Source organism: Miscanthus floridulus, chromosome 2, assembly GCF_019320115.1.
Source record: "Miscanthus floridulus cultivar M001 chromosome 2, ASM1932011v1, whole genome shotgun sequence".
Taxonomy (NCBI): domain Eukaryota; kingdom Viridiplantae; phylum Streptophyta; class Magnoliopsida; order Poales; family Poaceae; genus Miscanthus; species Miscanthus floridulus.
The window spans coordinates 167,080,803-167,102,469 of record NC_089581.1 but is presented as its reverse complement, the minus strand read 5'-3'; the positions used below and the strand labels follow the sequence as shown (position 1 = coordinate 167,102,469).

Genomic DNA, 21,667 nt, shown 5'->3' with positions numbered 1-21,667 from the left:
GACGTTGAAGGATCAAAACGGACGACCAGAGGGGGGGGTGAATGGTCGCGGAAGCCAAAAATAATTTCTAACCCTTCCCCTAAACACAAAACCTGATTAAATCACGTTTTTCAAATCTGGCCAGAACTCTATGTACCTAGTAAACCTGATGTGGACGAAAATCCGTAACTCCGATCGACCTAAAAATTTGTCAGATTAAACTAGATGAAATTACGAAACTAACCCAACTGGAATCACGTCAATCGGACTTACGGATCTTAAGATAAAACTAAAACAAGCAGACTATGTCAGATGCTGACGAGAATTATAAAGAACCAATCAAGATGCACAAGATCAATCATTATAGATGAAAGATTAAATTGAGTAATTGAACTTACAAAAGTGCATCTAGCCTCCGCCCGAACATCCTCCCTCTCTTAATCGGAGAGATCAATAAAAACCTCTCACTAGAATTCAAACCCTAGGCTAGACCGGAGAGAGGAAAACTGAACCGTGGAACCCTGGGCACGAGTACTGGTCACGGGTACTGTTCACGCATGAATAGTAACTCGCCGAGAGTCCAAAACGTTCCGCGCACTTCTCAACCCTAGGTGCCACATATTTATATCTCCAAAGGGTGGCACGACCTATTTTCACATAACCCCCTACGCTAAATAAATCCAACGTAGGGGCGTAAATTCCAATTACGTCCTCCATGGCAAATTCCGCGATGTCCGCGATCCCTCCATCTCCGTGATGTGATCCTCGCGATGTCGCCGCACGACCATCCGAAATCGTATCGCGATCGCCAGAATTTCCATCTTCGGCCAACGCACGCCGCACGAGCGTCCCGGTACGATGCATGGCTTTGTGGCTCAACCAGCGAACCCCGGATTTTGTGGCATAATCCGGAAACCTCCCTCGACGTCCTCCCGCCATGTAGCCAGGTACAGTAGACGTACACCGCACGATCGTCTGTCCCTCGAACGCAAGCCTCGATCCGCCCTTCTCCGCCCCCGCGGTTTTTCGACGCGGCATCCTATCTTCGTTCTTCACTCGTCGCCGCATGTACCTTGTCTCCACCTGTCACCTGCAACCACAACCTGCCAAGAGACACGTCACACGCACACCGTGTTGTCAATCGCTCATCACCAAGGTGCTAGCCCACTGGCATCTCAATCTCCCCCTTGATGAGTGCATTGACAACACCACACCGCACAAATTTATTCGTACTGAAAAAGAAAAATAAAAAGAAAGAAAAAGAAACGATCTTAATCCCTAAAGACATGGGCTAGCGAAAAAGCTAGGCTCGACACAATCAAGACAGAAATTCACTCTCCCCAAAGTGAATCAAAAGCCATATCAATCTCCCAAAAGCAATCTCAGCAGCAAAACTCACAAATTTCAGCAAAACTCCCCCTCAACCCCTCAAAACAAGCATGCCAAGTCTCAGCAAAAACGAATTCAAACTCCCCCTGCAAGAATGAATTTGTGCGCTACTCACTCTCCCCCTTGTTGACAAAGCACTCCATCAAGATAAAATGCAAGGAACCAATTTAGAGAAAAGCATGTGAGAAAGCACAAGTTGAAGCTTCTGAGACATATGCAAAATACTTATAAAAGCTAACCAGCAACACGAGCTACTCAGAGAAGGAGCAACACAATGCCATGACCAATAAAATTTTAGAACTGAAATCTCTTTGAAAAACCAATTAGCCAGGCAAAAACATGCATATTCCAAACTCAGTGCAAAGCTGAAGACAAAACATATAGCGAGCTCACACGACAGATACACAGCTTCAGTCAAAGTTCACTGCAACGCCCACAAATGCATTCACTTGTCATATTTAATTCTAACTTTTGTGAGCATGATAAGCAGGGATATGGGAAGCAAAAGTTGTGCCCAGCCAGTTTGTTTAATTTTGTTTATGAGCGAGAACCAGCAGGGACATGGGAAGAACAGAGTTGCGCCCATATTTAAATTTTCAGTAAGGCAAGCAGATCATGAGCTAAATAGCAGAGATATGGGAATTCAGAGTTTTTGCTCACAACCATACTATGCACTCCCGGGTTAAAATTTGTATTGTGAGTTACATTTGCAGTGAAAACCCATTAAAAGAAGCTGACTACCGAACCATGAGCAAGATATATGTCAAGTATTCAACAAGTCACTAGATCCAGAAAAACAAGCATAGCCCAACATAATTTTTTAAGTATATATCTGTGCTGTTTTCAAAATAAAAATTGGTCAAGCAAAGCATTCAAACCTCTCCAAAAGCATCGATCGCAAACTAGCCAAAACAAGTATAAGGCATATGTAACTGAAGCAACTTACAATGATACTAGAATGGGTAACACACCCCGAACTCACCACGCAAACGTGCAAACGTGGTTTGATCGAGTGGTTTAGTCAGAATATCAGCAAGTTGCTGACTAGTATCAATGTATTTAAGCTTAATATCACCCTTCTCAGCATGATCCCTCAGAAAATGATGACGAACCTCAATGTGTTTCGTCTTAGAGTGAAGCACAGGATTCTTTGCAACACTTATAGCGCTAGTGCTGTCACACAAGAGAGGAACGCGAGAAAACGACAAACCAAAATCGCGAAGGGTAGCTATCATCCATAAAAGCTGAGAACAACAACTAGCAGCAGCAACATACTCAGCCTCTGTAGTAGATTGAGCAACATTAGATTGTTTTCTAGAGGACCAAGAAACAAGCGAAGAACCCAAAAATTGGCAAGTACCCGATGTAGACTTTCTATCCAAACGACACCCAGCAAAATCAGCATCCGAATAACCACACAAACTGAGAGTTGAAGCAGCAGAGTACCAAAGGCCAAATGCAGGAGTAAATCGAAGATACCTCATTATGCGCTTCACCGCCTGACGGTGAGAAGTCCTGGGGGACGCCTGAAAACGAGCACACATACACACAGCAAAGTGTATATCTGGCCTCGTAGCAGTCAAGTACAGCAACGACCCAATCATGCTTCGATATTCCTTCTGATCCACGGGATCTCCGTCCTCATCAGCATCCAAAGCAGCGCTAGTCGGCATGGGCGTAGAAATTGGCTTCGCATCATCCATCGCAAACTTCTTCAGGACATCCTTCGTGTACTTTCCCTGATGCACAAATGTACCTTCCGAAGTTTGTTTTATTTGTAAGCCAAGAAAGAAATTCAGCTCGCCCATCATAGACATCTCAAATTCTTTACTCATCACATCTGCAAACTTTTTCACAAGAGCATGAGAGGAACCACCGAAAATGATATCATCCACATAAATCTGAACTATTAAAGTGTCATTTCCTTGCCTGAGGAGAAAAAGAGTTTTATCAACTGAACCCATTTTGAACCCGTTTTTAAGCAGAAAAGTTTTCAATCTAGCATACCAAGCACGAGGTGCTTGCTTCAAACCATATAAAGCCTTTTGCAACTTAAAAACACGATCAGGAAAATTGGGATGTTCAAAACCAGGCGGTTGTTTAACATAAACTTCTTCTTCTATAAAACCATTCAGAAAAGCACTTTTCACATCCATTTGATAAAGCTTATATCCACGTGAAGCAGCAAATGCAAGCAAAATACGAATGGCTTCTAAACGAGCAACAGGAGCAAAAGTTTCACCATAATCAATACCCTCTTTTTGAGAAAAGCCCTGAGCAACCAGCCTAGCTTTATTTCTAACAACATGACCATCTTCCCTTTGTTTGTTCTTAAAGACCCATTTAGTTCCAATTGGTTTACAAGAAGGAGGAGGATCAACCAAAACCCAAACCTGATTCCGTGCAAAATTTTCTAACTCCTCATGCATGGCATTGACCCAGTTAGAATCAGATAAAGCATGTCCAACATCTCGGGGTTCAAAAAAGGCAACAAAGGCAGTATGCGCAAAGACACAATAATTTTTATTTTTCATACCTCTGTTCCTTGTCATGCGTTCATCCAAATTACCTATTATGTTCTTGGCAGGATGACGATTCTGAATGTGTCGTGGTGCTGTACGTTCTGAAATCGCCTCCCCCTCAACTGCAGCCGGTACATGATCAACAGTCGATGAAGCTGCAGGCTTTGCTGTAGATGTACGTGTCGGCGATGGTCCATCCTCCAAAGTGGTGGAGGGCGCCTGCTCAGGCTGGGCGCCAGGCTCCCCCTGCATCGCAGGCTGGGCATCATCGTCATCGTCGTCGTCACATCCATCTTCCTCTTTCTCATCCTCAAAAATATCCTGCCCGATCTTGTCATCACCTGCACACTCAAAAGCAGAAGAAAAACAAGGCATTGTCTCGTCGAAGGTGACCTCACATGTCTCATCGATGCGGTTAGTATCAAGATTAAGCACACGGTACGCTCGCCCTTGCAAGGCATACCCCAAAAATAACCCATCGGAAGAACGCGATTCAAATTTATCCAAATTTCCCTTTTTCAATATAAAACACTTGCAGCCAAAAACTCGAAAGTGGAAAACTTTGGGAGGTCGACCAAATCTCAACTCATAAGATGTTTTTCCCATAAAAGCTCTCAGAAAAATGCGATTAGCAACATAGCAAGCGGTGTTGATAGCCTCAGCCCAAAAACGTCTAGGAGTTTTATGTTCATCAAGCATTGTCCTAGCCATCTCAACAAGCGTACGATTTTTACGCTCAACAACACCGTTCTGGGGAGGAACGTAAGGTGAGGAAAACTGATGATCTAAACCTTGTTCTGAACAAAAAGCCTTCATGCGAGAATTCTTAAATTCCGTACCGTTGTCACTGCGAATTGCTCTAACGGCATTATTTGACAACTCATTTTTCAGCTTCAGAACAAGATCATGAACATATGAGAAAGCCTCATCCTTAGATTCCAAAAAGAACACCCATGAATATCGAGAAAAATCGTCCACAACGACGAGCACATACCACTTCCCACCAGCAGACCGAACACGGGCTGGACCAACAGTGTCCATATGTAACAGTTCACCCGGTCGTCTCGTCATCACCTGAGTCACAGGTGCATGAGAAGCAGCAACCATTTTTCCATGTTTGCAGGGAGCACAAATCAAATCCTTTTCAAACTTGAGTTTCGGTAAACCATCAATTAAATCCAATGAACTCAAATGACAAAGCAAATCAAAGCTCAAGTGGCCCAACCGACGATGCCACTTCCAAATCAGGGGGGAACCATGAGCAACTAAACAGCGAGTTTCACCAAAAGATTTAGAAAAATCAGCTTTAAAAATCCGTCTAAAAGGAGAAATCTTGCAAACAAGGTTACCAGCAGAATCAAGAACACGCGAATTTCCTTTCTTAAAACGAACCTCAAAATCATCCTCAAGAAGTTGCGAAACAGACAGCAAATTATAATGCAAATTCTTTACCAATGCGACGTCCTTTAACATGTATTTATCTGTTACCTTGATGCAGCCATGCGCCATTACCTTACCTTGACTTTTATCCCCAAAAGTGATGTTTTCCTTTACGCTCGTGGGGGTGAGGCTGGAGAACCATTTATCATCTCCGGTCATGTGGCGCGAACAGCTAGAGTCCATTATCCATATGTCCTCCTCGCCTCCAACCTGCAATCAACAATGAGAGCGAGGGTGAGCTAATGACTCAACACTGGGGTTAGGATAATGTAATGAAAACCAGTGCTGAGCCACTTGCTCAAAAGAAGCGTTAGCAAAATCAAAGTTCTCAAAAAAACGATGAGAACCACGAGGGGGAAAACGTGGTCTGTCATCCCGATGTTGTGCAAGAGCATGAGTACGTGAGCGAAAACCAGAAGAGCGAACAAATGGCTCACGTCTCAAAACAGGACGATCATGAGTACCACGTACAGGGTACTGCTCACATCTAAAAACACGACGATCATGAGTACCACGTGTGGGGTACTGCTCACGTCGTTCAGCACGCATCCTCCGATAACAGAACTCATAAAGATGACCATCATGACTGCAAAAATCACAATGATAAAGCTTGCGTGCAGGAGCGAAAGAAGCCTCAGCATTAGAACTAGAAGCAACAAAAACAGGCTTAGCAAAATGATCACAAGAAAAACCATTTGGCTTAGTATTTTGTACACCCTTGAAGTGTTTTGGCTTAGGCACCCAAACCTGCTTTTTAGGAGCAGATCTAGATGTCTCAACCAGCAACCCATTAGAGGTGACACCTGAACCCTTCCTAGGAGGTGGTCCAGTATATTTAGCCAAAGGTGGATTCTTCTCATCAACAGGCGGTCCACTTTTTTCACCAAAAATATGTTTCAAGTCATAACCGGGACCAAAACGCTCACCCCGTTTAATTTGAGCAATAGCCATACCAATTTGAGGCTCACGAATAGAACACCAACCAAGAATAGTTCTCAAATGCTTATTTTCTTCTTCCAAATCAGCAAGTTTGGTCCTTAAATCATTATTTTCAACAACAAAATTAGGACAAGTTAGGCATGAAGGAAGAACCGGACAAGTGTGTTTTTCCAACTCAACAATATGTGATTTAGCAACATTTAATTCAGATCGTAAAGTTGGACAAATTAAACAAACCGGCAAATCAGGACAAGTGTGTTCTTCAAAATTTTTTACCCGACATAAAGCATTATCCAAGTCAACTTTCAGAAGCGGGCAAGAAACACAAGTACCAAGCAAATTCGACCGAGAACGAAGTTCATTTAGTTCAGCATAAAGTTTATCTCGATCATCAACAATGGAAGAATACTTGGTTTGCAATTTAGAAAGCGAAATCATATGAATTGAGCATTCTTCGCATTCATCAGGTTCAGCAGGATTAGATGCAGCATTTTTGAGAGTAGCTAGTTCAGCACAAGTTTTATCATAATCAGTTTTAAGTTTAGCCAACACTTTATTTTGCTTATGAACAATTTTAGTTAAATTAGCTATTCTTTGTTCTGCAGAAGTATCTACCTCATCATCAGAAGTTTCATCGTTGCTGTCGGTTGATGCATCACCCTCCAAGGCCATAGTACATATCCCACCATTGATGCCGACGTCAGTGATGAAGCAAAGTCCGTCTGTCTTCTTCTTGGGTGTCTCATCCTCGGAATCTGAATCGCTGGAGTCTGACGAGCCACCTGAAACATACTGTCCAAGAGAAGATAACAAAACATTTGCAGCCTTAGCGACTTGCTTGTCAGAGTATTTTTGTCCGCCTTTCTTCCATTGCTTATCCTTCTTCTTCTTCCTCTCCCTGAACTTCTCCTGGCGCCTGGAGGAGTTATTGCCCTGCTCAAAAGATCTCTGCTTGTTTGGGCAATCAGCAGCAAAGTGTCCTCGTTCACCACAGTTGAAGCAGCCATCTGAACGTCTTCTATTACGCCTGTTGTCATACACACGCTTAAACTTGTTGGAGAGCAGTACAAGTTGATCATCATCTAGCACCTCCAACTCCTCATCTGCAACATGACACAAAGAAGACAAAGCAAAACTGGAAACATTTGGATTAGCATTAGTGTTAGTCTTATTTTCAGAAACCAAAGCCATTGGAACGTCAGAAGAAGAAGCAGCTGTGGGATTTTTCAATTTACGCTTAGAAACAATTTCGATCTCTTTTGATTTGAGCTTACTGTAAAGCTCATCAGTGGTGAGAGTCTCATAACCTACAGATTCAACGATCGCCTCAACTTTCATATCCCATTCATCATTAAGTGAATGTAATAATCTGAGAGCCCTAGCATGATCATCATAAGGCATATTGCTATTCATGGCCTTCATCTTATTAACAATCACTTGAAAACGTGCAAACATGTCATCAATAGACTCACTAGGCAATTGGCAAAAAGCATCAAACTCTTTTCGGTGAATCTCAAATTTTCGGTTTTTCACAGTGTTTGAGCCTTCATGATATTTTCTAAGTTTCTCCCAGATCTGATAAGCGAGATCTTCACTAGAAACCCGATCATATTCAGTTTTACAAATAGAAGCCTGTAAAATAGCAACAGCGCGATGATTTGTTTCAAGAAGCCCGATCTCAGCGGCGTCAGTCGGTTCCTCAGCTGGAATCACATATGTGGCATTTTGTGTGATTTTCCATAGCTTCAGCGACTTGCCTTTGAGATAGTTGGTCATACGTGCCTTCCAGTAATCATAATCAGTCCCATCAAAAAACGGAGCGCGAACATCAAACTTTTCATTGGTCGCCATAGCTTTTAGCACCGATTAAGGTATAGAAAACCTAAACCGGCTCCGATACCAATTGAAGGATCGAAACGGACGACCAGAGGGGGGGGGGTGAATAGTCGCGGAAGCCAAAAATAATTTCTAACCCTTCCCCTAAACACAAAACCTGATTAAATCACGTTTTTTAAATCTGGCCAGAACTCTATGTACCTAGTAAACCTGATGTGGACGAAAATCCGTAACTCCGATCGACCTAAAAATTTGTCAGATTAAACTAGATGAAATTACGAAACTAACCCAACTGGAATCACGTCAATCGGACTTACGGATCTTGAGATAAAAATAAAACAAGCAGACTATGTCAGATGCTGACGAGAATTGTAAAGAACCAATCGAGATGCACAAGATCAATCATTATAGATGAAAGATTAAATTGAGTAATTGAACTTACAAAAGTGCATCTAGCCTCCGCCCGAACATCCTCCCTCTCTTAATCGGAGAGATCAATAAAAACCTCTCACTAGAATTCAAACCCTAGGCTAGACCGGAGAGAGGAAAACTGAACCGTGGAACCCTGGGCACGAGTACTGGTCACGGGTACTGTTCATGCGTGAATAGTAACTCACCGAGAGTCCAAAACGTTCCGCGCACTTCTCAACCCTAGGTGCCACATATTTATATCTCCAAAGGGTGGCACGACCTATTTTCACATAACCCCCTACGCTAAATAAATCCAACGTAGGGGCGTAAATTCCAATTACGTCCTCCATGGCAAATTCCGCGATGTCCGCGATCCCTCCATCTCCGCGATGTGATCCTCGCGATGTCGCCGCACGACCATCCGAAATCGTATCGCGATCGCCAGAATTTCCATCTTCGGCCAACGCACGCCGCACGAGCGTCCCGGTACGATGCATGGCTTTGTGGCTCAACCAGCGAACCCCGGATTTTGTGGCATAATCCGGAAACCTCCCTCGACGTCCTCCCGCCATGTAGCCAGGTACAGTAGACGTACACCGCACGATCGTCTGTCCCTCGAACGCAAGCCTCGATCCGCCCTTCTCCGCCCCCGCGGTTTTTCGACGCGGCATCCTATCTTCGTTCTTCACTCGTCGCCGCATGTACCTTGTCTCCACCTGTCACCTGCAACCACAATCTGCCAAGAGACACGTCACACGCACACCGTGTTGTCAATCGCTCATCACCAAGGTGCTAGCCCACTGGCATCTCAGACGTCTAGGGCCTGCGCTGGCCATGGCAGCGGCGGTGGCGGCAGCGGTGACGGCAGCGAATCCGGCTCCAGGTAGGCCTCTCCTCCTCCTCATCTGCGATCTGTGATTTGTCTTTCTATAGAAAAAATTGTTTCATGTGATCTGTGATATATGGATCTATGATCTTGTGATTTGTGATTGTCTGAAGGTAGAAGAAGGCTGTAGGCTGGAGGTAGAATGGTGGAAGCTATTGGATCTTAATCCTATGGTGCAAAAAATTTCATGCGTTGAAACTACGTAAAACATATGGTTCTGTAGCAGAGAGACTTCAGTTCATAATTGATCAACATATACAGACTAACCCGACTAGAAGACTCATCTTTGAGACCATGTTGAAGACGGACCCTCGCCGGCTCGATGGAGGCACGTGTGTCCATGTAAGAGACCACGGGTTGATGATGTACCAATTTTACAAACTCAGGATAATTCAGTGTTGACAAATTCGGTTTGGTATACAACTTCTAAAAAACAGACAATTCAGCGGTGACAAATCAGGATTGATTCAGTAGGAGATAAGGAGTCAGGGAGCAGGATCTTGCCGCTACCGATGGTGCTGTTATCGGAGGATTTTCCCTGCCCCTTTCCCTTTGGATGCGAGATCTGACTGTAGTTAGACACAAAATGGTATCACACATACTCCTACTCGTCTTGTCAACTGGTTTAATCTAGATAATGAACTATGAAACCAGTTGCTCAATGCTCTCCAACGTTTACAGCAGGACAAATTTATCCATTTAAGTGGTTTCCAATGTGGTAAATGTAGTTTAATCTCTAAAAATCAGTGTTCAAAATGGCGAGACATGGCATTTCACGCTAATTTGCTCAAACCGCTATGACAGGCGTAGCGGCGGCTAAAGTATTTGGCGTTTCAAGAAAATAAAATAATTTATAGGCCAGATAGGTAATAGTTTTTAGTAAAAAATACTACTTTAATCTTATGATTTAAAATAAATTATTTATGAATTTTTAAAAAATAGAAAACCATCTTTGAAATGAGCTAAAGGACTGAATATGTCCGGTTTAGGCAATTGAACGGTGTCCGATACTTTGTTTCTATTCAAAATTTAGGATTGAAAATTAGACTATTGTCTAACTTGGAGAATGAGAAAAAAAAAGAATTTGCCACCTTTTTTTTCCCGATCACCATTGCACGGTTCATTAGAAACTTAAGCCAGACATCGCCTTAGCCTTGAACCCAACCTTCATCACTCCATCATGCAGGACTCGAGGCCACACCGATAGCGTGGAGTAAGCCTGGGCAAAATACCCGATACCCATTACCCGTACCCGAATTATCCGAATCCGGACCCGAATTACCCGAACCCGAGGTACCCGATCCCAAATTCGGATAGCGATTTTGATTATCCGAAATTAGTTTGGGTAATTTGGGTAATATCCCCCGGTACCCAAACTACCCGAACTACCCAAAGATTTGTTTTTGTCTTTGTATTTATCATGTGTTGTTAGCTGAACCATTTAACTTATCACTTTATTAGAATATAATTCTCTCTATTTGAATGAGTGACTGTAATATATTATTCTCTACAAATTGCTATTAAAATTCTATACAAATTGCTGCTGAAATTATGTATAGATCGCTACTGAAATTTAGTGTAGTTTGTTGTTTTCTGTAAATTTGGGTATATCGGGTAATACCCGAACCCGAACCCGAATTATCGGGTACCCGAATTTGCGGGTAGTGTTTTTTCGGGAGTAATATCGGGTAGCAATTTTCATTACCCGAATTTTGAATTACCCGACCCGAAAAAATCGGGTAACCCGAACGCCCAGGCTTAGCGTAGAGTGGAGGTAGAGGCCACACGGTCACACCGTGCCACTGAGGCATATGCTGCACCACACCACTGTGCTACAGAAGTGATGCAGTGGGCAAAGTTTTACATCTTGTATTTTGCAAAGTCAGGGGCTCATTCGATGACAGCAAGGGCTATCGTTGAAGATTCATGACTCGGGAAGAGAAAAGAAAAAAAAACGAATGATGATAAGATAAACTTTGCCAGCTGCAAGCATGAGCCCCAAACGATAGGGAGGATTTTTTTAATTATTAGTCAGTGATATTGTTTTGTTGGCAACCCCTAGAGGAGGAGAGACACTGAACTTGGCTTTCCTTGCTCCCAAGGAGTTGCTCAAATAGTCAAATTGCAAATTATCAATCCGGCTACCAGTCGCATTCTCACCATCGTCAGGGCCAGCCCAGCTGAATAAAGGTGTCGACATCCGGGTTCCATTCCATATAGTCTACAGTCTAGTACACGCACAGCAACTCCACGATCTCTTAATAAACAAACAAATCAAGATGTTGCCATCTTCACCTCTATCACCAGGGATCCAGGGCGCGCCTGGTTGGCTATGTGTACGTGTACATTTATAGAACTATTTTGATATACGGAAAAAATACTTATCCATGCTCCAGTTTTTGTCATGCATGATGCCTAATGAAGCAGGATTTTTAAATTAATGGAGTCAACACATACTTCTCGATATAGGCATATCACCTCTATGATAATAATGATGCTAAATACTGCTTCCTCCACTCCTATCTACAAGACGTTTTGACTTTTTTAGATACGTAGTTTTTATTTTATACACACACACACATATATATATATATATGTCTAGATATATAATAAAAGCAATCTATCCGAAAAATAAAAATATTTTATAATTTGAAATGGAGATAGTAGAAAAACAATTGTGAGGAAAATACTTGAATAATTTTTTATTCATAATACTAGAACAAATTTAAGAAAAAGTGAACGCCCATATGAAGTTAAACATTTAACTCAGATGGATAGTTTCTACCACAAACGGTATAACCAACTAAGTTACACTCATTTTACCCATGATCATCATCTTTGATGAGGTGTGAACTTGTATTTCCCATATCTAAGGGGAGACTGGCCTTTTGATTTGAATATTGTTTTCTCTAAAGGGACTAAATCTTTGCTGTAAGTTTTATTAGAAGAAAAAAAAGTAAAAGGGCAATATCTGGATATTGCCGTGAAGAAATTCAAGGGAGAAGAAGAAATGCTTGTCGCTTAACATCTAAGGGTTTATTAATAATACACCAAAAGGACCAAAAGGATCATCATCCCAGGCTGATATATGGCCTCGTTCGCGTGCCCTTAAATTCGGCTTGATCCGCTTATTTTTTTCATTCGGAACAGTGTTTTTCTCTCACAAATTTCTCCAGCATTCTTCCAAACCATCTAGATTTCTTCAGAATTCAGACAAACGAACAAGCCCCACCCCAAATTCCTGGTCCCGGCCGGCTACACGTTTGTCCAGCGTGAGATACCGCTCTCCCTTGATACCTAGGGCTGGGAGTAATCCGTGGTTTTGTGTTGCTCGGTATGTAGTACGTACTGCGGCTCTTGGCGGAGAGAAGAAGCTTGTTATTACTACTAACATACTAAGTAGGTGAGCGCGTGTTTAGTTTCAGGAAGTTGGAATTTGGTGTTACTATAGCACTTTTGTTTTTATTTGGTAATTAATGTTCAATCATGGACTAATTAGGCTCAAAATGTTCGTCTCGTAATTTCCCACCAAACTGTGCAATTAGTTTTTTTCGTCTACATTTAATGCTCCATGCACGGGCCGCAAACATTCGATGTGATAGGTATTGTAGCACTTTTTGAGAATTTGGGGTGGAACTAAACAAGGCGTGAGTACTAATTGGATGGTCCATTCAAATAGACACGACTCCGTAACATACTAACATGTACCGTACGCAGCAGTCTAGAGTCTAGACACCCGAGCTAGTATAGTAAGGGGGCGTTTGGATGCTGTGACTGAAGTTTAGGAGGTATTACTTGAGGGTGTCGTATGAGATGTTCGAATACTAATAAAAAAAAGTTACAGAATCTGTCAGTAATCCGCGAGACGAATTTATTAAGCCTAATTAATCCGTCACTAGCACATATTTACTGTAGCACCACATTGTCAAATCATGGACTAATTATGCTTAAAAAATTCGTCTCGCAAAACAGTCTCAATTTATATATTTAATTTCGTAAATAGTCTATATTTAATACTCCATGCATATATTCAGCATTCGATGGGACAATAACTAAAGTTTAGAGGTACAACAAACACCCAGAGCCCAGTAGGTAGCACGACCACTTGGTGCAATTGTGCGAAGGATTGATACTTGCTATCGGCGAAGGCAAAAGATGGTATCACATCTCATCCAGTTGATGATAAATACTGTATGTTGGTACCAAGTAGCAACATATAAGTAAGTAGCATGGTCCATCCAATCGCATAAACCAACTTAAAGCGCCACGAAAGTAATTTAGCATCCACTTGGTCAGGGTTAGACAATACATTACCGCCTTGACACCGAAACTAGCAAAGCGTACCAGGTTTCAGCATTTCGATCAGGATACCGCTTTGATTTGAAGCTATCATTAGCAGAAAAAAAAAGAAATTACTGATGTCTTCCTACTGAGCTCCGTAAGACTATGCACGCAGCACGCTACTTCCATTCGATGAACTTGTGCAAAATTTCCGTTCTTGCATATCAGATCACCCCAACTGCAATGGACATCCGCCAAAGGCAGAACGATTATTTTTTTTTCTTTTTTTATAACAAACGTGCAATTTGGCATGCATTTCGTTACGTATTGGAGAAGAACAATGAGCTGTTATGTGTACTGTAGGGAGACGCGTGAATTCGGGAAGAAGCCATTGCCGTGCTTGATCTGATCGGTTATGGGAATGAGTCGGGTGCCCTTACTTTCTAGCATATGTTTTGACTCGATGAAAATTAGAGGTCATAACTAAAAATAGATCTTAAGTTGACTAATTCACACCTCTTAGACGTAACGGTCCCCCGTAGCAGTCGCCCATGTCAAACTGTAAAGCTGCAGCCTCGACGGCTCGACGACACTGATGGGGCCTAGCTTGCCCTTGAGCCCTGAACCCCTTGAGGGATTCTCGGAGCGCGACAGGCCTTTCTCCACCGAGCCAACGCATACATCTCAAGGCATGTTCGGCCGGGCTTCGCCTGCGCTGCTCCGTCGCTGGAGCCGGAGGCGGAGCTGCAAATCATGGCTCGAGCTACTCCGGATGACGCACAGAAGCGCTCCACCTGCCGAGCGCATTTGGTGCGGCTCCGCGGAGCGCGGCCAAACACGTTCTCAATATAGACACGCACGTTGTCTATCACACTATAAGAATGACGCTGCTGAAGACAAGAGTAAATTTAGGAAGAAAAATGTGAGCACCCATGCCAAGTTAAATATTTAACCTGGGTGGAGATTCTATCACAGGCGATCTCATCAACGATCATTATCCTTAATGAGCTTTGAACTTGTATATTTTCCATGTAAAGGACGGCATCTTTGCTGTAAGTTTTATTAGATATATAAAAAAAAAAAAGACAAGATTTGGATATAGCCGTGAAGAAACTCAAGGGCGAGAAGTACATATTTTCTTTCGTTTGACATCTAGAATTGTATCGATCAGTAACGAACGATCATATTCTTCCAGGACCAAAAGGGTCATCATCGTAGGCTGATGATCTCCCCAAATTCCTAGTCCCGGCTACACGTTTGTCCAGTGCAAGAGAGAGGTACCGCTGTCCCTTGATACCTAGGACTGGGAGTGATCCGTGGTTTTGTGTTGCTCGGTACGTACTGCGCCTCTTTAGTCTTAACGGAGAAGCTGGTTGTTGACAGCAGTGTTAACATACTACTAGATGGTTACAGATTTTTTGAAAACAGGTGATTACTGATTGTGATTGGATTGGATTGGATGGTCCATTCAAACAACTAGGTACTGGCATGGTATAGGTGTAGAGCTACGACTCTGTAATCTACTAATCTGTATGCAGCAGTCGAGACTCGAGAGTCGTTCAGAGAAACGAGCTTAGGTAGGTGTAGCCCTGTATAGTAGGTAGCACGACGACTTGGTGGAAAGCGTCAGGACTCAGGATTGCTGCTTGCTATCGGCAAAGGCACGAGGACGAGCTCCGATTGATGGCATCGCATCCAGTTGATGATAAGTATGTTCGTAGCGAGTAACAGCATATAAGTAGCATGGTCCATCCAATCGGACGAACTAACTTAAAGCGCCACGAAAGTAATTTAGCAATCCACTTGGGGTTAGATGAGATACATTACGGCCTTAACCCGAAACTGGCAACCCGTACCAGGTTTCAGCACTTCATGATACCGCTTTCAAGCTATCATCAGCAGAAGAAAAATGAAATTACCACTGTCATGCACACTGCATCCATACGATGATTTGATAAATTTGTGCAAAATTTCAGTTCTCTTCCAGATCCCGCTCATCCATTGGCTTAACCTGACGTTCCAGATAGATCACCCCAACTGCACTGCACAACCAGCAAAGGCAGAACGTGTGCTGTAGCCGTGTCAGTAGGGGCGATCTATGAGTCGATCGATGAGCTGCTACCGTGTCAATAGGGGCGCCGGCAAGCCCAAGTGGACTTCATGCCGGCGTGTGCTGTAGCCTGTAGGGAGACGCGCGAATGCGGGAAGAGGCCATTGCCGTGCCGTGCCGTGCCGTGCTTGATCTGATCGGAAATCGGGAATGAATCGGGTGCCCTTACTCGCCTGTCGTCTGGTGGGAGTGCAAAGCCCCTGGCTTCTGCATCACCCGCTTCTTGACTCTTGGGCGAGCCTTGCCGTCGTGGCGTCGTCTGGTCACGCGCCGGCCCTTGTGGCTTGTACCTAGACTAGTCGTAAAGTCAAGTGAACCTGCTGCTGACTTGCAGGGTCTTGCCGTCGCAGTCGCAATCGCGGACTTTTCTATCCTTCTCCCGTTTTGCTTGGTGGCCTTCCTTGTTGCCCTCTCGCCCCCTCTAAGCGCCTCCTATATAGTCGCCACCTCGGCGCTGCCGACGATCACAAATTCACAACCAACAGGACACTACACCCCGTTTCACAGACTCACAGTTCACTTCAGTGTCAGGCTATTTCCAAGAAAAGCACGCTAGGCAGCTGACCTTCCGACGACCGAGCTAGCATTAGCAAGATGTGCGGCGGCGCGATCCTCGCCGAGCTCATACCCAGCGCACCGGCGCGGCGCCGCGGCTGACGATGACTTCGAGGCCGCGTTCCGGGACTTCGACGAGGACGTCGAGGAAGACGCGATTACGAAGGAGCGGCAAAAGCGCAAGGCGTTCGGGTTCGCCGCCCCCGCCCCCGCGACCGCGACCGCGACCCTGCGCAGGAGGCGGCCCAGCAGCAGCCAGTACCACGGCGTCCGGCGCCGGCCGTGGGGCAAGTGGGCGGCCGAGGTGCGCAACCCCGTCAGGGGCGTCTCCGTCTGGCTCGGCACCTTCGCCACCGCCGAGGCCGCGGCGCGCGCCTACGACCACGCCGCGCGCGAACTCCGCGGCGCCACCGCCAAGCTCAACTTCCCGTCCAAGCGCCGCTCCGCTGCCGCCAAGGCGGTCCCGCGCGTCGACCTCGTGGACGAGGACGACAGCGTTCTCGGCGCGCGCGCGCCGTACGTCGAGAACGAGACCGAAGGCAGCAGCAGCTGCGGCGCCTTGCCGGACTTCTCGTGGCAGGGCATGTCCGCGACCGACGACGGCGCGGCGGTCGAGCTCGGCGGCGCCAAGAAGCGCGCCCGGATAGAGACAGAGCCCCGGGAAGAAGAAGCCGAGGGCAAGGAGGAGGTGGCGCAGGCGGTGCCGTCCTGTGATCCCGCCGACATGCTGTTCGGCGCTTTCATGTTCGGCGACCAGTTCAGCTTCTTCAACGGCGGCGGCGTGTACGAGCCTGCCGCGACGGACGGCCTGTTGGGCGGCGACGCCGCGCTGTGCAACGACAGCGTGGGGCTCTGGAGCTTCGACGACAGCGTGTGCTATTTCTAGGCCGGCCGGCTTTCCTTCTTCCTTGCCCCTGTAAAAAAAATAATGTAGTTCACTGTCCCTCGTGCTGCACACCAGACACCTGCACTGTAGAAATGCTCTCATCGCCGTAATAAGCAAGCGTTTGCGTACGAGGTTTCCACGTCTGTATGATATCTTCAGCTGCCATGCGTTTAATCGACCAATCTCAGAGTTGTTAACATCTGAATCTACTTCTCGATTGTTAATCACTTGCTGCCCATCCCCATGCGCTTGCACTGTCAGTCTGCACTCAGAAGCCCGCGTCCGACGCCGCTGCGAACAGGGCGCAGGGCTTGGCCGGTGATGTGCATGTGCCTGAAGGCCGGGAGGACGACCTCCTCGTCGAGTGGCGTTCGTCGGCAGATGCGCAATGCGTACGATGTGCCACGCATGTTTGGAACCAGGATTTTATACAAATTATGCAGGAATTTCATAGAAATTAGTTTAATTTCACAGAAAAACCAACCGCAGGAACAGAAATGGAACTCCCGTGTTCTGAACAGGACCGCGGATTCCATATTGGTAAGATTTTCAGATTGATTTCTCTTATAAACTGAATCATCAATTATATTTCTTCTCAGTTAAAAGGCATTGTTCCTGTCATTACATAAACAAAAACAATCTATTTTTGTAACGCAAGCTGTTATGAGATTACGTACAAGTCGTGCAACCACAAACAAAGTTGATCTGCCACTGTGAACTCACACGGATGGAGATTGCAAATGCTTTTCAGCCGTCCGCACTCTGCCTGTCTGATTGTCTCCACTGAGCTACGGCCTATGGTTAGCTTGATATTGTAGCTAAAATGCTAGCCGTTTACTATGGGAGAAAACGGTAAACTAATATTATATGTCAATATTGTTGATATATACACCGTTTGTTCAATTTATAATGCGTAGTTTGACATGTAGCCTCCCAAGTTACACTAACTGTTAACGAGTTTTGCTCCGGTGGTCCTCTCTAAAGATTTGCACGAATATTAAAGCAGCCAGGTAATTAATTATAATTAATTTCACTATGGGTTGAGTTTGGACCTGGCCTTTCCCATGTCCAACCTAGGTCCAGCCTCCATGCGCTACGGCTGCCGCCGCCATCGGCCCATTCCTAGATGTTACGTGAGGATATCGCATGGGATGTTCGGATACTAATAAAAAAAACAAATTACAGAATCTGTCAGCACTCCACAAGACGAAATTATTAAGCCTAATTAATCTATCATTAGCACATGTTTACTGTAACACTACATTGTCAAATCATGGACTAATTAGGCTTAAAAGATTCGTCTCGTAAATTAGTCGCAAGTTGTGCAATTATTTTCGTAATTAGTTTATATTTAATACTCCATGCATGAATTCAAACATATGATGGGACAGTTGTAGGGTCGAGATGGCGGACTAGAGGGTTGGTGAATAGTCTTTTCTAAAATTAATCGCGACGGCGAACCGAAACAAGTATGGAATTAATACTATCGGTCTAACTAAAACTACACCCCTCTATCTTTATTCTCTAGCACCTTGCAAAGATCCTAATTAAGCAACAAAGGTATCGGCTAGCTAGAGCTCATCTAATCAATTCTAGAAGCAAGGTCACATAAACTTATCCTACTAGTACTTTAACCAACAGGGAGCTCCTACACATGCTAGTAAGCAAAAGCACAAAGCCAACTAAGCTCACTAACAATGCTCAATAGCAAGGCAACCAATGCCAAATTAAAGAGCGTAAATACTTAGCTATACAAACTAAGCAAAATGATTAATAAAGTTACACAAACCAAATTAGTCACGCAAGGGAGCTACTTCTATGCTACACAAGGAAAAAGATAACTAGTGAGCTATACAAGCAAACTAATTACAAGAGCAACTACACAAGCACAATGTATATGAAATTAATTACAAGCTTGTGTAACGAGAATGCAAACCAACGGGAAGAATAAAGTTAACACGGTGATTTTTCTCCCGAGGTTCACGTGCTTGTCAACACGCTAGTCTTTGTTGTGTTGACCGCTCACTTGGTGGTTCGACGGCTAATTGGCATCACCCGCCAAACCCGCATGTCGGGCACCGCAAGGACCTACCCTGAAAATGAGGGTAGCTCAATGACATGCTTTACTAGAGTTGCTCTTCGTGGCTTCCGTGGGGCGAGCACAATGCCCCTCACAAAGCCTTTCTCCAGAGCACCACACAAGCTTCTTGCGGGATTCGACGGAGACCACCACCAAGCCGTCTCGGAGGTGGCAACCTCTAAGAGTAACAAGCACCACCGTCTAGCAAACTCGATCACCTAGTGTCACTCGATGCAACCTCATGATGCAATCGTACTAGAATCGTTCTCTCACACAATCGGATGATTACTATCAAGCATATGTGAGATAGATGGCTCCCAAGCACTCTCAAGCATGGACACAAAGTCCCCCAAGATACTCCACCCCAGCCATGGCCGAGACTCCCTTCTATTTATAGCCCCACGGGTTAAAATAGTCGTTACCCCTTTACTAGATGTTTTTCGAGTTGACTGGACACGCCGGTCTGAAAGGTTCTAATTGCTAGAGGGGGTGAATAGCCTATTAAAAATTTCTACAACAACACTTAATAAACCGGTTAGACAATTATGAGGCGAAGCAAGTGTTGCGCTAGCCTACTAAAAATACAAGCCACCTACCATAATTCTAGAATATATAGTTTCTATCCACACAATAGCTATGACACTACACTAAGTTAGTATGCTCTCAAAAGCTAACTAAAGAGCCACACTAACCAAACTAACAAGCTCTCACAACTAGCTACACTAAAGAGCTTGATAAATAGTTTGTGGTAATGTAAAGAGAGTGAGCAATTTATTTATACCGCCGTGTCGAAGAAGGAGCCAATCAATCACAAGAATGAATAATAATGAAGACCAATTACCTCGGAATCAAATGATGAATACAATGATTTTTTACCAAGTTTCACTTGCTTGCCGGCAAGCTACTCCTCGTTGTAGCGATTCACTCACTTGGAGGTTCACGAGCTAATTGGCATCACACGTCAAACCCTCAATAGGGTGCCACATAACCAACACAAGATGAGGATCACACAAGTCACGAGCAATCTGCTAGAGTACCTTTTGACTCTCCGCCGGGGAAAGGTCAAAAACCCCCTCATAATCACCACGATCAGAGCTAGAGACAATCACCACCCTCCGCTCAATGATCCTCGCTACTCCAAGCCGTCTAGGTGGCAGCAACCACCAAGAGTAACAAGCAAATCCTATAGCAAAACACGAACACCAAGTGTCTCTAGATGCAAACACTCAAGCAATGCATTTAGATTCTCTCCTAATCTCACAAAGATGATGAATTAATAATGGAGATAAGTGGGAGGGCTTTGGCTAAGCTCACAAGGTTGCTATATCAATACAAATGGTCAAGAGAGTGAGCTTGAGCTGGCCATGGAGTTTCAATAAAAGCCCTCCTACAAAATAGAGCTATTGTACCTCTTCACTGGACACAACACGGGGTGACCGGATGCTTCGGTCATATCGACCGAACGCTGGACCTCAGCGTCCGGTCATGTGATACGTGCCACATGTCCCCTCTCTTCAAATGTTGATCATTCGATCTCAACGGTCAAGTGACGACCGGACGCAGCAGCTCAAAGTGACCGGACGTTGAACCCCAGCGTCCGGTCGTTTCTAGTAAGCATCTAGAGACGACTTTTCACAACCGGACGCGTCCGGTCATGCTCGACCGGACACACCCAGCGTTCGGTCACTCGGTGACTCCTCTATCCACTGCCACGTCAGCAGGACCGAACGCACCCTGTCAGCGTCTGGTCACTGAGTGACCCAGCGTCCGATCAGAGACCGACGCTGCGTGCCCTCTGCTGCCACTGACTGGATGCGCCAGTCCAACCGAGACCAGCGTCCAGTTACTTATAGTGACCTCCATCTTTTCTATCTAGGGCGCCGGTGGCACCGTCAGACTGCCCGCACTCTACGGGCGGACACTCTGTTGGTGAAGTTCCTAACCCTTGCTCAAATGTGCCAACCATCAAGTGTATCACCTTATGCACATGTGTTAGCATATTTTCACAAACATTTTCAAGGATGTTAGCACTACACTAGATCCTAAATGCATATGCAATGAGTTAGAGCATCTAGTGGCACTTTGATAACCGCATTCTGATACGAGTTTCATCTCTCTTAGTAGTACGACTATCGAACCTAAATGTGATCACACTCTTTAAGTGTCTTGATCACCAAAATAAAATAGCATCAGCGTCCGGTCATTTCTCCTCTTCACTGTGCAGCCACGTCAGCGGGACCAGATGCAGCCACCCAACGTCCGGTCATGAAGTGACCTAGCGTCTAGTCAAAGATCGATGCCTGCACCTTCACTGCTACCTCTGACCGAACATAGGACCCTAGCGTCTGGTCAC

The 21,667-nt window shown here is 44.8% G+C and overlaps 1 protein-coding gene and 1 pseudogene across 1 annotated transcript; one reads left to right on the top strand and one right to left on the bottom strand.

The window, feature by feature from the left end:
- Window positions 1–3,277: 3,277 nt before the first annotated feature.
- On the bottom strand, window positions 3,278–8,120 carry LOC136537396 (uncharacterized). Its single transcript, XM_066529382.1, has 6 exons — window positions 6,546–8,120; window positions 5,283–5,540; window positions 4,730–4,820; window positions 3,938–4,231; window positions 3,401–3,838; window positions 3,278–3,297 (listed from the first exon to the last, which is right to left on the bottom strand). The coding sequence occupies exons 1-6, from the start codon at window positions 8,118–8,120 to the stop codon at window positions 3,278–3,280; spliced, it is 2,676 nt and encodes an 891-aa protein (XP_066385479.1).
- An 8,144-nt stretch (window positions 8,121–16,264) lies between these two features.
- Window positions 16,265–17,431, top strand: LOC136540526 (ethylene-responsive transcription factor ERF071-like; annotated as a pseudogene).
- Window positions 17,432–21,667: the final 4,236 nt, after the last annotated feature.